At 37.4% G+C, this 12,110-nt stretch overlaps 1 protein-coding gene and 1 non-coding gene across 9 annotated transcripts in view; one reads left to right on the top strand and one right to left on the bottom strand.

Annotated features, from left to right (window-relative positions):
* The window catches only part of CADPS2 (calcium dependent secretion activator 2), a 540,052-nt gene that overhangs the window by 270,921 nt on the left and 257,021 nt on the right, over positions 1 to 12,110 (top strand). For all 8 annotated transcript variants that reach the window (XM_047839630.1, XM_047839625.1, XM_047839616.1 and 5 more), the window contains exon 7: positions 4,413 to 4,524. In XM_047839630.1, the coding sequence (XP_047695586.1) occupies positions 4,413 to 4,524 (112 nt within the window). The remainder of the gene's footprint in view (positions 1 to 4,412; positions 4,525 to 12,110) is intronic.
* On the bottom strand, positions 2,513 to 2,615 carry LOC125161370 (U6 spliceosomal RNA). The gene has a single exon (XR_007150582.1). It is a non-coding gene; the product is annotated as a U6 spliceosomal RNA (small nuclear RNA).

The following is a 12,110-nucleotide window of genomic DNA, read 5'->3' as shown; positions in this document are numbered from 1 at the left end:
ACTTATGTCAAAGTTAAAAGTGGGGAAAAAAAGATGAGGAATGAGGAAAGATACTTAACTACAGATGCCATAGATGCAAAAGATAAGAGGAATTTAAGTTTATTTTGAGAAAGGGGGGTGGTTAGAGCATGCATGGTGGAGGGTCAGAGAGAGAGAGAGAATCCCAAGTAGATTACCTGCCCAGCACAGACCCTGACTTGGGGCTTGATCCCACAACTGTGAGATCATGATCTGAGCCGAAATCAAGTTGGCTGCTTAAGCAACTGAGCCACCTAGGTGCCCTCATGCAAATACTTTCATGTGGATGAAATAAATTTTTCTAGTAATATATCAAAGTGGCTTAAATAGAAAACTGGAATATTTTTATAACTATAACCTGTGAAGAAACAGAATCAGCATCAAATGCTTCATTACCACGAAGAAACACTGCACCCAAACATCTTGATAAATTCCAAGAACAGAGAATTCTCATTTATTGCAAACTCTTCCAGATAATAAAAATGTGGCAGTGTTCAACTGCTTCAGTAAAACTAGCGTAAGAAAAACAGGAAAATACAAGAATGTAAATCTACAGGCTGGTTTCATTGATGAAAATTATACAGCATAAACTACAGCATCCTAAATCTGTGTGTTTTTTTTTAAGATAGGAAATTAGGTTTATCTCTGAAAAGCAAAAAAAAAAAAAAATCAATATAAACCACTGTAATTACCATCTCAGGAGGTACCGGAAAAAGTTTAATGGAACATTCATTTCTGGATTACAGATAGGTAAGATCTGTGGTCTAGATCTGATAGATATATATAGTGTGTGTATATATATAGATGATATACACACATAAAACTGGGATATATATGATATATATCTATATTAACATCCATAAAACATACCTGCATCTAGGGTAGAAAAGTCAGAAATGGATTCTATATAAGATCTCTAGGAGGTGGGCACCCGGATGGCTCAGTCAGTTAAGCCTCTGACTTTGGCTCAGGTCATGATTTCACAGTTCGTGAATTTGAGCCCCACATTGCGCTCTCTGCTGTCAGCATAGAGCCTGCTTCAGATCCTCTGTCCTCCTCTCTCTCTGCCCCTCCCTTGCTCATTCCCAACATAAATAAACTTCAAAAAAATCCATAGGAGGATATATATAAAATCTAGGACATAGGTAATATACCATGATGTATATCCCATATCTGATATATGTGTATGAAAGGCCTATATTCCGATTTATTTGTGGGTATATAATGTACTAGGAAAAGAAGATTATTTTCTTTACCCATTAAAGACCAATTACAGGACACCTGGAGCAATGATCACCTCTAGAGGTAAAATGCTAAAGATACTCCCTTTAAAAAGAAAGCCGAGACAATTACTAATACAGAACCCAGAATCCTAGCTAATCTTACGGTGTGGGGTTGGGATGAGAGGAAGATGTGATCAGGGCAGGACACAAAGAGGACTTTCCTGATGTACTGGTATATTCTCCGTTGTAACCTGGGATAGTGGAAATGCTGATATTTTATTCTTTAAACTGCATCTCATCTTTAGATACTTAATGTCTAATTTACACAATAAACTTTTTATTAGATGAGAGAGGTCTGAATAAAGACTGAAGATATAGGGGTGGGATACTTTTCCTTTCTGGTAGGTTCTTTGGTCTAATAATTGACATAAAAACAAAAACTGGGGTGCCTGGGTGACTCGGCCAATTAAGTGTCTGACTCGTGGTTTTGGCTCAGGTTTTGATCTCCCGGTCATGGGATCAAGCCCCAAGTCAGACTCTGTGCTGGGCATGGAGTCTACTTGGGATATTCATTGTCTGTCTGTCTCTCTCTCTCTCTCTCTCTCTCTCTCTCTCTCTCTCTCTCTGTCTTTCCTTCCCTCCCTCTCTCCTTCTCTCTCTCTTTCTCTCTCTCTTTCTCTCTCTCTCTTTCTCTCTTCCTTTGCCCCTCCCCCACTGTCAAATAAAGTAACATTAAAAAAATAGAAAAACAAATTTAATTTGTACATATATGAAATAGGAAACTCAAAGTGACCAGAGCAGGCAGCTTTTAGATCTCTTAGACAAACAATAAATTTGTGAAGAACTGAAGTCAAAAGAAGTTTGGGCTTTGGGGATAGTAAGTTAGTAAAGAAGTAATGAGGTTTGTTCATGTAATTTCCTTGGCCCTAAATTTCCTGTTTCTGGTAATAAGGATGTCTTCTGCCTTCCGGTTTGGGGGGTAGGGGAGGGTACCTTTCCGTAGGAGATTTATTTCCTGCTTTCAGGGGGACAAAAGAAGAGTCCTAGTTTCCTTGTTGCACCTCCTGTTTCTTCAGTAACTTTAATTCAAGGTAATATGCCAACATGGCATATATTGGAGTGGCCTGTCCTGAACCCCATCAACGAAGAGTTGTTGAAGATCTCTGTTTATGAAGGATCTGAGGTACAAGGCAATTTTGTGGAGGTTCATGGGTTCATGAGTGAGCACAGTTCTTTACATATGCATTGTGATTTGTCTTACTCTAGCAGTGGAAATGGCAATGCATTTCCCTTCGTGTATCATCCTTGCAAATGGGGCCATGCTGTTCTTCTCTGTATCATTCCAGTTTTGGTATATGTGCTGCCCAAGAGAGCGTGCATTTTCCTTCATGTAAAGTGGCAGAGAGATGGGAGTCAGAGATGAAATTCACAGTCTCCCAGTGATGGTTAATGTGGTCATCAGTACTTTTCGCTTTGGAGAATTGCAGTAGATGGGAGCTTACATACCATCATAGAAAACAGTGTAAGCACTTGCAAAGGCTTTTGACATTTAGAGGGAAGAAAATAACAAAGGAATTTTTATGAAGAGAATTAGTTGAAAAGATGAGCAAATTCTATGTAAAACTGTTAGGCTGTGTCTACATGGTTACTACAGATCTTTGATTTCACTTGTAAGGAAATGTCTCAAAGGGTTTAGTTTCCCAGATTGAACCACATGACACGAAGTAAAGGCTAGTATGTCGTGGGAATTTACTCTAGAGTTGTCATCTGGATAGCCTTGACTAATCCTATGCACTAAACTGAGAATTTTTCTCTACTCCCTTATTTTGGTTCTGAATCTGTTTTTACTTTTAGTTTTATTTATTTAGCTCTACTTTATCTCAGACCATCTTAATTCTATGAAACGGCAAAAAAGATTCTTTGCTAACCCCTTTCTAGAAGTCTAAAATAAAAATTAAGCTGCTTTTCCATTCTAACTGAATATCTCTTTTCCCTCTGGCATACGACTTTAATTTCAGGAGGACAAATTATAGCTACATACTAGTTTCTTCGGCCACTGAAATGGCCTCTGCTTTACTGTACACATATTACAGTGTTATCACTGTTGTGGTAGGGAAGGAAGACATCAGTTATTCAGTTTTTATTAGACTTCCTCCATTTTTTTTATTTCCCAAGGTTTCTGAATATGGTTTATAAAATAAAATTTAGATAATGCCTTGAAAATGGTAAATTCATTTTTTTAAAATAAGAGGAGAAAATTAATATTTTTAACATGGTGATTTCTTTGTAGCAGGAATCCTTATTGTGTTAAATCTCACTTTAGTGTGTTTTTCTCAATGGCATTTTCTTGATGCTGTGCTGCATTTCATGCCTGTGATCCTAGCGTTATGAGAAACAGTGATAAGATTTTTTAATATCAGGTGTATGCCAGTTGAGTTTGTAAGCACACTAGGATGAACTGGTGTGTGGTAAAGCTGAGATGCTATTAATTAAAAGATAAGCCAAGAAAAATGTTATTTTGTTATGATGATTTGAAAAGCCAGATGTCGACAGACTTACTGCATTCCTAGGAGAGTGTATTGGGAAATTAACTGTAAAATACTCCTATTTTTATAGTGCTTATTTATTTCCTTTTGACAGGAGCTTTTAAAAATCATAAAGTAATAGATGTGAGATAATTACCTCCACTTTTTAAAGTACAAAATATCTAGTAAAGACTTCCCAAGAAGTTATGGGATAAAGTTTTTAGCATGCAAAAAATAGTTTTCTGTGAAACTACCTCTTATATAAAGAAACTTTTAGCAATATCCTCCAGGCATCTGTAAAAATTGGGTTATAATTTATATTTGAATTAATAAAATAGTAGAGTTTAGTAGCTCCGTATATAATGCTTTACCTTAACCTAAATTCTTATTGCACACTCTGTTATATACTCTATTGTGCTAACTTTTGGAACAGCTTTGGAATTATTATAAGCTGATAAGCTATAAAACTTACTGTTATTTTTCCTCCTTGACTCTGCCATCTGTCAGAAACAAAAGCAAAGCTAAAAATCTCATTGAGCACCAAAGATTCTGCATTGCTTAATGGGCCTTCTAAGGAGATACATCTGTCGGGGAAAAAAAAAATTAATGCTGCATTTTAAAGAAAATCTTTGTTCCTTAATTGCAGATGGGGAACTCAAGGTGATTTCACCACCACCCATCCTCGGCCTGTGGTCAAAGTAAAACTCTTCACGGAAAGCACTGGGGTCCTGGCCCTTGAAGATAAAGAACTGGGAAGGGTGAGTTGTGGTCAGTCCTGTGTGCTTGAGGTCACACAATTGCTACTTCTTGTGCTTTACAGTTAAGGTGGACCAATATGTAGTGTGTGAACTTACTGTTGAAAACCTAAATAAAATAATTTACTTGTAATTTTCCATTGTCCCGGATTAATAGCTCTAATCTATTAAAGGCAACTGTCAATAACATAGAAAATACTGTGATAGGCTTTGGGTATATAAAGGTTGTATATAAGATCATAGTCAGGGACCCGTTTTGCTTACACGTGCTTTGGTCATTGGGTGTTTATGGCACAGGGCAACTTGTTCTTTTGGGTGAAAGGGAATTGTCATTTAAACATTTCCATCTATGGGTTGAAAGAAGCATCTTGATATTTAAAGTCCATCTGTTCAGGTCCATTATGATTAGACTAATTATAGAATATCTAAAGGTATTTCTGTCTCAATCTCTCGTGTTTTCCCTGTGAGTAGGTCTTTTTCACGTATCTTTTAACTCTGGATTTTTTTTTCCCTGTACTCACTTCATACCTAGAATATATTTATCCGCAATTCCAGGGTCTTTCCACTATACTCAGCTCTTGCTGGCAGTGCATTAAGATGAGGGTGGATTTGTGATCTTAACACCTCTCTGTGTGAAAGATTATCTGCAGTCCCATTTATAAAGTACATGTGCTACAATGAGTAGGCTATAAAGTTACCTTCTCTAATGTGGATCTCTCTTACCCAGACCTGAAGACTGAACTCGTAGGTATTTTTCAGAGATTAAAGCCTTCAGAAATCTTACCTGAAATTTTCTGGTAATGATGGACAGACAGCTTATGTGATGGTGGATGTTGAAGGATACTAGGATCATTGGGTATATTGAAAATTTTTTTCCCCAGAGTTGGGCTTTTGATTCATTTCAAATCTGTATCCTCTTGTGTCTCCTTTATCTGATTAGAATTTCCCATTTCTAGGGATTTTGTGTATCTGTACCCACGCTCCAGAAATTGAGAATCTATATTCATATTCCAGGTTTCCTCTTCTGTTTCCTTGTTAGGTGTATTTGTTAAGACCTAAGAGCTAGGCCATACCATTCATTCATTCATGTGCTTACATATTTGTGTGCTTAACTCATTCAGCAAAGGTACATGTACAGGTAGCATAATCTTATAGAAGACCTTTGGAGACTCCGTATGATCTGATGGATTTATAAATCATGTTTTTCACTTAAACTATTATTAATTTTACCCTATTTCCTTATGACTATTTTCCACACTCAAATAGCAGCCATTTTAAGTCTAATGCTATAAGGTAATTCTTTAGATATTTTTTATTTATTTATTTATTTATTTTTTAAATACTTAATAAAAAAGTATTATTGGAGTTATTTTTTTTCAATATATGAAATTTATTGTCAAATTGGTTTCCATACAACACCCAGTGCTCATCCCAGCAGGTGCCCTCCTAAGCAGGTTTTAAATTGGGTATGTAAGTGATATGCTTCCCAGTTATTAGTATATCTGAGAAAGGCCTCATGCTCCTTTGCCCTCTTCATACAAGACAGGTTTTCTTTCCATACAAGGGTTTCTCAACCTCAGCACTATTGATATTTTGAGCAGGAAAGTGCTTTGTTGTTAGAATCCTTTCTGTACACTTTATATTTAGCAGCATCCCTGGCCTCTGGTCAGATGCCAGTAGTGCACCCAGCCTTCGGTCAAGATGGTCAAAAATGTGTCCAGACATTGCACCCTGGGAGGTGTGCAAAATCACCCTTAAGGATCCATTGAACTACCCTAATGATCTGAGTAGGTTCCATGATTATAAATATCATTTATGTGGCAATAACTTCTTCCAAGTTAAAATTTTTCTTTCTCGGAGCTTCAGATTTGTATATCCAATCCACATACTTAGTATTTCTAAGTTGCATTTAACAGTTATCTCGAGCTAAATATTTCTGAAATAGAAATTATGATTAGCAACCCCATAAAGTTTTCCATAGAGGTAGTTTTTAAGTCCGTGACATGACATATACTTTGTTTCTCCTTCCATCACCTTAATGCTCCCATCTATTTGCAAGTTCTGTCAGCTTTCCCTAAATTTATTCTGAATACGTCCACATCTTAATTTCTCCTCTACCCTAATTCAGGACACCATCCTTCCTTGCTGCTAATAGTCTCCTTACTACTTTCCCATTTATCATGTTGTCCCCTCTGATCTAGCTTTCACACCTCAGCCACTATGATCTATTTAAAATTCTAAACAAATCACATCATTCTGCCCTAAAAATCTTCGAGTATCTTCTCATTTATTTGGAACAAAAATCAGACTCCTCGGGGAGCCTGGGTGTCTCGGTCAGTTAAGTGTCTGACTTTGACTCAGGTCATGATCTCACAGCTCATGGGTTCGAGCCCCACATAGGGCTCTGTGCTGACAGTGCAGAGCCTGGAGCTTGCTCCAGATTCTGTGTCTCCCTCTCTCTCTGCCCCTCCCCTGCTCTTGCTCTCTCTCAAAAATAAGCATAAAAAATTTTTATTAAAAATCAGAGTCCTCATCATGGTGTAGCATGTCTAAGAATGGTTCTCAAGATGGGACCCCAGATCAGCGATATCAGCACCTGGAAGAGTTAGAAATGCAGATTCTCAGGCCTTGCACTCGATCTGCTGGACCAAAAACTCTGAAGGTGGTGTGCCGTAGTGTTTTAACCGGGCCTCCTGGTAATTTCAAGACACCCCAATGTTGAAGAACCCTGATCTACATGAACTGACCTTTAAGTCTCCTGTTAGAGCCATCTTGCTTACTGTCCTCTTGCCTTCAGACTTGGCTTTCTTCCTTTCCTCAAACATATCCGATTCATTTCTGCTTTAAACTTGGGGTCTTCAGATGTATTGTAGTCTGAGTCCATGTACATACGCATGCACGATTAGAAGAAACTGGCGGTGATCAGGGCACCTGGGTGGCTCAGTCGGTTGAGTGTCCGACTCAATTTCGGCTCAGGTCACGATCCCAGGGTTGATGGATCAAGCCCCATGTTGGGATTGTGTGCTGAGTTTGGAGCCTGCATAAGATTCTTCCTCGCCCTTGCCCTTGCCCCTGCCCCATCTCCCCATCACACACTCTCTTACTCTCTAAAATAATAATAATAAAAAAAAACTGGTGATCATCTCTGGCTGGTAGAGCTACTAGTAATGTTTCCTGGTATAGCTATCTACTTTTATATTGGGAAGCAGAAACAGTTCGGTTTTTTCTTTATTTTTTTTTTTAATTTGAAGGAAAAAGCCTTACATGATCTGAAATTTACAGTGTAAATTTTTACAAATCGATACCTGGAGATCCTAGTTTTAAAGTGAAGTTTTCTAATTAAAATTTTGTGTAGCAAAATTGTGTTGAATTTAAAGATGAGCAGCACAGTCCCTAAAATAGATAGATACCACAAGGAGACCCCACCACTATACAGTTGGTAAAATGGCTAACATACAAGAAAGCTGACAATAACAAGTGCTGACAAGGATATTAAACAACAAACTTGATCTCTGCTGGGTAGAAATGCAAAATTGTACAGCTACTTTGGGAATACAATTTGCCAGTGTTTTTGTTTTTAAGTGAAATCTAGACATGCCATATTACCCAGAGGTTGCCCTCTTAGGTATTTACCTGAGGTTTATTACTTAGTATCTGTATGTGAATGTTGATAACAGCTTTATTCCTAGTCACTAAAAACTGGAAGCATTAACATGTCTTTCAATGGAGGAACTGATACATAAACTGTGGTACATCCATAAAATGAAACGCTATTCAGTGATAAAAAGAAATAAACCATTAATTCATGCAACAACATAGATGAAACTTGAATGCAAGAGAACGAAATCAGACTCTTTGCCCCATTTAATCCTCTTTGAGGATGGTAGTCTCATCCCATGTTGAGACAGAAAGTGAGAATCTGATTAAGACCTCTCAGCAAGTGCAAGAGTCAGTATTTGAACTTGGGTTTTCTGATCCCAAAGCCTATATTCTAAATCATTAAACAGTACACCTGATAAGACGAGGAAATTTGGCAGTATTTTACAAATCTTGGTATGAATATGGGCCCATTTAATTTCATGGCTTAAGGCAGGAACCAAATGTTATTTAAGCTAATGCCATTTTATGCATTTCATAATATTTTATGCCATAATTTTCATCTTCCTACAGTAATCTCTGGAGGCACTTTCTTTTTACGTTTATTTGTTTTGATAGGGAGGAAGGGAGAGAGAATCCCAAACTTGCTGCATGCTGTCAGCATGGAACCCTCTGTGGGGCTCGATGTCACAAATCATGAGATTGTGACCTGAGTCAAAATCAAGAGTCAGAAGCTTAACTGAGCCACCCAGATGTTCCTCTCTGGCTGCACTCTTCCATGTCATAGTGCCACTCAACTGTCTGTGCACATAAAGAACCCCTAGGAAATGCATGAAAAGACTCAGGCTATAGGCCCACACTCATCTTTTGGTTGGTTGGGGGTGAGTCCAGGAAGGAGCATTTTAAGCACCTCTCAGGAACTAACAGTGTGCACATAGGTTTGAGAAGCACTGGTACAAATAGTGTCACTAAGCAGCCGGAGTTGAGAACTGGTAACGCCCAGGGATAAGAGAAAATCTTCTCTAGCATATAGTTTTGTAAAATGATAGTTCAAATTTAAGTAGGCATTGGCCAGTTGAAGGTTATGTTCTTTGGAAAGTACTTGGCATGCAGATTTCGTTTGGAGATGGCAGGTGCAAATACTTATTTATAGAAATGGAGGTGGCATATGGAGATTTTTCATCTGAATTGGTGGCCAACCCTCTACCAGGTGCCTTAGAGAATACCTGGAGACAGAACAGGGAATTTTTCATATTATGGGCTTGTTCTAGCAAGGAAACAGTTGACCAATCAAGCACCAAAAGTATATCGTTCATCAATGATACTGCAATAGTACTTTATGGTAGCTATGCTTTTGATGAGCATAGTATAATGTATAAACTTGTCGAATCACTGTGTTTGTACCCCTAAAACTAATGTCATATTATGTGTCAGCTCTGCCTAAATTAAAAAAAAAATTAAGATGATTTTGTCCCCAAAACTTTAAAGGCAAGGCTTACTTAACATAGCCGTATAAAAATCCAAATTGCTTCCAGGACATCTATTTGTGGACAACGGAGTTTCCATTGAGCCTTTCAGAATTAATTTTTGTACTCCTTGGTAACTTTTTAACTTGCTGAATGGTGTTCTTTAGTACAAAATGAATATTTGAAGTTTCCACCCAAGTAACTTTTTAGTTTTAGGAGTGTTTCTATCAAAGCATTCTAACCGTTGTTAGAAAAAGAGCCTAGTTAGTGTCTGTTCAAGCGCTGAGTTCATGGTCTTGATAGCACATCATCAGTATCCACAGAAGGATGCTCGTTTTTCCCCCATGAGGATAGAGACTCCCACAAATCAGGGAAGCTATTTTCCTTTCCAGGGGAGCCAGAACGTCTTCTAATTTGATTAAATATTTTAAGATAGCAAAAGACTAACAGTCTGATTATCTCTTAGATATACATTTTTAGAGTAGTTATATTTTTGAAATTAAGGTTTCATTTTATGTATTTCTCTCACTTTTTCTATTTGACTATCTGCTTGTATTTAACATTTCTCAACATGGAGATGTTCATACCCAATAAATTCAAAGTGACAGTCACGTTTGTTTTACAAATACAAATACTATAAGGAAATAGCAGCTGGTGGTTAATTTCATATACATTTTAAATATTAAGATAAATTAGAATTGCTGAAATGATTACTCCATTACATTGAACTATTATCTTTCAAGCAGCTTGTAATGTCTTAATGTAGCAAGTAAAAATTAGCTTATATATTTGCCTTTTTCGTTGTTTCTTCTGTTTGCTTTATGAAGCATCAAAGGAGATCTGTCTCAAGAGTGATCAGAATATGCACAATTTTTATTTGTTTTTGAAACTTGACAAGAGAAATAAGCAATTGAGTGGTATGTTAACCCGTCTGTCGTCTTGGGAGGTAAAGAAATAGTTGTCTTAGGAGCTCTAATTAACTGATCAGTCTAATATTCTTTTTCTTGCCTCTCTTGTTTTTCTGGCGTATATCCTCTTCACTTTTTCTCATTTGTGTGGCTTTGATTGAATTCTCTAAGTTTTTCGTTAATGCTAAAACTTTCAGCAGCCACATTAATTATTAATGCCAAACTTAGCATATTTAATTGGATATCCCATATATAACTGGTTAGAACTCATAGACTTAACAATTTTTTTAATGTTTATTCATTTTTGAGACAGAGAAAGAAAGAGTGTGAGCGGGGAAGGGGCAGAAAGCAAGAGGGAGACAGAATCCTTAGCAGCTCCAGGCTCTGAGCTGTCAGCACAGAGCCTGACAGGGGCTCGAACCCACAGACCATGAGATCGTGACCTGAGCTGAAGTCAACCACTTAACCAACTGAGCCACCCAGGTGCCCTTAGAGCTCATAGACTTTAAACATTTGTCTAATTGCCTGCTTTATACCCAGTCATCATAGAACTTTGATTTCAACATACACAGTAATAAGTTAGGAATAGACTACAGATGTTTTAAATAACTATCCTAATTTTTCAAAAATAAATATACAGTTAAATTCATAAAAAACGTTTTAGGCCTTTCCTTCACTCAAACCGTCAAAATTTATATTTGGATTAAAAAAAAGTTTCCAGCATTATGTGAATTTGATTCATCTACATATGAATCAAGCATTAGAGAAGCTGCTAGCAAAATCATAATACGTATTTTTCTTCACTTTGAAAGCGAAATTTAATATCCAGTTTTATTGAAATTGCCAGCACTGGATGCCTGCTGCTGTGGCCGGCGAATTAATATCATATACTGCAAAATGGAACGGAGACTCATTTGCATTTCATATGCCTAATTGAACTCACCCTATACTGTGGACTTTAATTTTTGTAGTTTTAGCAAGCACTGTAGCTTCTCTGAAACTAAAATTCGCAGAAAAGGTCTCATCCTCCTTTAGTCATTTCATATAGCCATCCCTCCCAGGACTCTGCTGTCCTGTCTCAGGATCCGTGCCAGTGACAAGCTGGACCACGGACAGGTGGAAGGCCATGGATGATTCATAGATGGTGCAAATTTTTTCTAACTGTTTTTTCTAACTGCAGTTAATTATGTCTGCTCATTAATCACATGCCGTGAAGAGTTAGAGAAGACTTACCATTCAGAGTCTGACTTTGAAGGAAAAGCACCTTTGATAACATGCATCAGTTGTTAGTGACTCTGCCTCAGACCTTCTCTAGGGAGTTGGCTGAAATCTTCTCTGTAGAGGTAAAGGAAAGCATATTCTTACCTACTCACATTCAAGTGGGTGAACAGGTTTAAATAGGCATCCTCCATGGTGGGTCCATGTGGGTGATTATGTTAGCAGAAGTTGGTGTTTCAGTTTTCCCATAGTAATAAAGGTCTGCCTCTCCCCCAGACAGAATATTAGAAACCATATACACTGTACTTATCTCTTATTTCTAAGAAGTATGGTGTTATTTCCTCATGGTTTTAATTTTCTTTTCTCTACCAACTAATACTGATCATGTTGAACATTTTTT

Source organism: Prionailurus viverrinus, chromosome A2 (genome assembly GCF_022837055.1).
Source record: "Prionailurus viverrinus isolate Anna chromosome A2, UM_Priviv_1.0, whole genome shotgun sequence".
In the NCBI taxonomy this organism is placed as follows: Eukaryota; Metazoa; Chordata; class Mammalia; order Carnivora; family Felidae; genus Prionailurus; species Prionailurus viverrinus.
Note: the sequence above shows the minus strand (reverse complement) of the source record. Positions and strands in the feature narration are given on the sequence as shown.